Source organism: Lycium ferocissimum, chromosome 11 (assembly GCF_029784015.1).
Source record: "Lycium ferocissimum isolate CSIRO_LF1 chromosome 11, AGI_CSIRO_Lferr_CH_V1, whole genome shotgun sequence".
Lineage (NCBI taxonomy): Eukaryota > Viridiplantae > Streptophyta > Magnoliopsida > Solanales > Solanaceae > Lycium > Lycium ferocissimum.
The window spans coordinates 35434850-35438607 of NC_081352.1; the positions used below are offsets into that span (position 1 = coordinate 35434850).

Below are 3758 nucleotides of genomic sequence, written 5' to 3' on the forward strand. Positions count from 1 at the left end.
AATCGGATGTCTTTAGCTATGGGGTATTAGTACTAGAGATTGTGAGTGGAAAGAAGAATAGACGATTTGTTCATCCAGACCACCACCTCAACCTTCTTGGACATGTAAGTACTGTTTAAATAATTTCAAGTTTAATGCGCTAATAGTACTTACATATAAATCTATACGATAATCATTTATTGGTAACCTGGTAAAAATGGTAACTAATTTACTATCACAGGTTAAACTACACTGATAGTACTAAAACTATGTTACAGGCATGGATACTACATAAAGATGGAAGACCATTGGAACTAGTTGATCCAAGTCTGGTAGACTCATGTTGTATATCAGAAGTAGTAAGATCAATTCATGTGGGATTGTTATGTGTTCAACAAAATCCAGAGGACAGGCCAAGTATGTCTACTGTGATTAATATGCTGACCAATGATGGGGTTTTGCCACCACCTAAACATCCTGGATTCTTCACTCAAAGGAAAATTGGAGATGTTGATAAATTTACTTGGAGTACACAAACACCAAGTTCTATAAACGAAGTTACCATCACATTGTTGGATGCTCGATAGGAAGATTGTCCATTGTGTGGGTTCCATTTTTGATCATTTCTCACAATTGTATTAAAATCCTCTTCTTTTTGACCTTTAGTTAATTAGAAAATTTTGTATTCTTTTGTATTATATATATGTCTATATTTTAAGTTTGGACTTGACTTCAATTTCGCATTCCAATTGTTGTCCCTCTTTTCTGTTGTCCATGTGATTATAGCTTTAGTAAATAGTAAGAGAATTTATAGGGAAAGGCGTTAAATTTGTCCATGTACTACTCGAAAGCAACTTTGTCATTCATTAGACTTTCGGCCTAATATTTGAAATTTATGGGTTCTGAATCCGTCTCCAAACTCACTGTTGATTTTAGTTACTGAGTAAGCAAATAAATATTTAATAATTTTTAATATAAATACAGTTCTAAGTAAAAGCTACACGGTTCATCTGAACCCTTACCTATTATTGTAGTTTCACCCTTAGTTTTGGCCCTAGATCCTAACGGAGATCCAACCTGAGGGTAATTTTGAACCATATTCAAAAGTTTAAGGGTAAATTTGGACATATTTCTCAAAGAATTTAAACAAGTGAAATCTACCTATTTAATTTCGTAGTGAAGTTCCGTTTGTAAGGTAAAGTAAGAGACAAATCGGCAACGTAGGAATATAAATGGACCAAAAATTTAATCAGGGACAAAATATAAACAATTTCGGATAGGTGCAACATGCGAGTAATTGTTTTTTCTTTCAATTAGGTGTATACAATCCATGAAATTGCGCCATCAGTCTACTTAATTGGTCTTGGACGTTCTATCAGTTTGAAGTAATCAGTGACGTCTGAACTTGTAGGAAGATCAAGGACTATATTGCAAGTTTGCAACAAAATAGGAGTTATCTTTCTTTATTTTCTCCTCTTTTTATTCTTTTTTAGTTGGTGTGTATTTGGTTTTGGTTGTCATGGTGACCTGAATTTCACGTCTTAAAAGAATACACCAATGCTTTGGGATTTAATATTCGACTTTGTAAACGTAAGAAATCTCACTTTGGTCAATGAAGAATTTGATACTCCTTCCAGAAACACATGGCTTTAAATAAGAATAAAAAATAAACAACATCGCTAGAGTAGTCTTCCTGCTAGCGATATTTCCTTTTTATTTCAAACACCATATAATATTTTTCAAAGAAGTTAAAGACAAACTAAGACAAGTGTGATAGGAGGGAGGCCTCTAGAAAAAGAAAGTGTTTTTATTTTTTATTTTTTTTAACTATTGTCATTAATCATTATCCGATCAAATTCTTGATTGACCTAAGTTTATGTAAGATGTGGCCGTCTTTAGCATGTGCAAATTTACTTCGTCAGCCAAAGTTTGATTTATTCTTGTGAAGTCTGAACTTGTAGGAAGATCAAGGACTATATTGCAAGTTTGCAACAAAATAGAGATATCAACTTGTTATCTTTCTTTATTTTCTCTCTTTTATTTTTTTCTTTTTTGTTTTTAGTTGGTGTGTATTTGGTTTTGGTTGTCATGGTGCGGGTCTGAATTTCACGTCTTAAAAGAATACACCAATGCTTTGGGATTTAATATAATTTTGTTAAACGTAAGAAATTATCTCTTTGGTCAATGAAACAATTTGATACTCCTTCCAGATTTAAAACATAAATTTAAATAAAAATAAAAATAAATAACTCTAGAACGAGCTCCAATTAGTATTTGTTAATATGTAGCGATATTTTACATATTCTTTATTTGTCTACGTTAACTTACCTTATATTTTGACTTTTTTTTCAAAGAATCTTCAAGTTAAAGACAAACAAAGATTCAAACTTTGAATAGATAGGAATCAATCCAAAATATCTAGAAAACAAAGTGTTTTTATTTTTACAAGTCAATTTTTTTTAACTATCCTCATTAATCAATATCACGATCAAAAAGAGAAAATTATTGAATTAAATAAAATCAAGTTTATTATCAAAAGAAATTTCTTATGAAGTAAACTTTAATTAAAGAAAAAAAATAATGGTTGTCGTAAGTAAATTGAAAAAGAAAAAGATGATGAAGAAGGAGAAGGATGAGAGACCTTGTTTAGCAACAATCAAGAATAAAAAGAAGAAAAAAGAGGAAAAGTTTGTGTGAGGAAGGAGAGTTTTTCTCTTTTCTGTTATTATAAAAAGATTCCGAGCCCAAGGATTTGCTACTATAAAGAACTGGAAGAGATATCAACTGGCACCAATAACTAGTCAGTGCATTAAGGTAGATTTTTGTTTATATATAGTTTTTACACAGATATTTTTTTTCTTTTAAATTGTTTTTATTACATAAGGGGTAGGATCCCTATCATTATACATCCGCCCCTGATTACAACGTGGGGATTTGAACCCTCACCAACAAGGTGAAAGTTCAGGTAGCCAACCAACTGAGTTACTAAATCCCTACGTGAACTCTTCTTTGGAGTGATCTTGTGAGGTTATTCTCTTAGGTTTTTGGAATATTAGAGCATTTAATTACTCTAATTTTTGTATTCTCTTTTGTGCTTTATACTCTTCTTTGTATCCATTGATATCAGTAAATTTGCTTTTCATTTAATTGTGGATGTAAGTCAAGTTGACGGAACTACGTTAAATCTATTATCTCTGCTTTGTCTAATTATGTATTATCTCGGACTCCCGATCCTAACAGTTTGCCTTATTTTAGTTAATTAACGTTTTGAATGACAAAAGAAAACGTGGGCAATGACATCACATGAGAGAGATTTTATTGTGGGAACGAACGTCACCATGGACTAAAACGAGATAAGAACCAAAAGAAGTATATAAATTGAAAAATTGTTTTATGACCCAAAAAAAAAAAAGTGGAACGGTTTTATGATTTTTCTACATGTTCAAACATCATTGCTTACTCCAAAATGATTTCACGTCAAGACCAATTTGTGTTTTCATGAAAAAGGATTTAGTCACTAAACTGTTTGTCCGAAGTAGGTTAATTTTGATTCTTCTCGTAACATAATTAACGGGAAATAAGGAATGAAGACTTAGAATATTTTCTTGGTATATTGGCTAACAGGTAAAATTATTTTTGGCTGAACGACAAATGTGTCTAAAGCCTGAGCGCAAGCAAGTTACATATTTAGCCGGTCGGTCACAAATAATTACAGTCGATAGCCAGATATACACAATTATGTATCAAAAATGTATATTTTATGTACGTTATACATCAAT

The 3758-nt window shown here is 31.5% G+C and overlaps 1 protein-coding gene across 1 annotated transcript in view; it reads left to right on the forward strand.

Moving 5' to 3' along the window:
• LOC132038284 (G-type lectin S-receptor-like serine/threonine-protein kinase At4g27290) overlaps window positions 1–566 on the forward strand; it is a 15619-nt gene extending 15053 nt beyond the window's left edge. The window contains exons 2-3 of the mRNA XM_059428972.1: window positions 31–104; window positions 258–566. Coding sequence (XP_059284955.1) covers window positions 31–104; window positions 258–566 — 383 coding nt within the window. The remainder of the gene's footprint in view (window positions 1–30; window positions 105–257) is intronic.
• The last annotated feature ends 3192 nt before the right edge of the window (window positions 567–3758 follow it).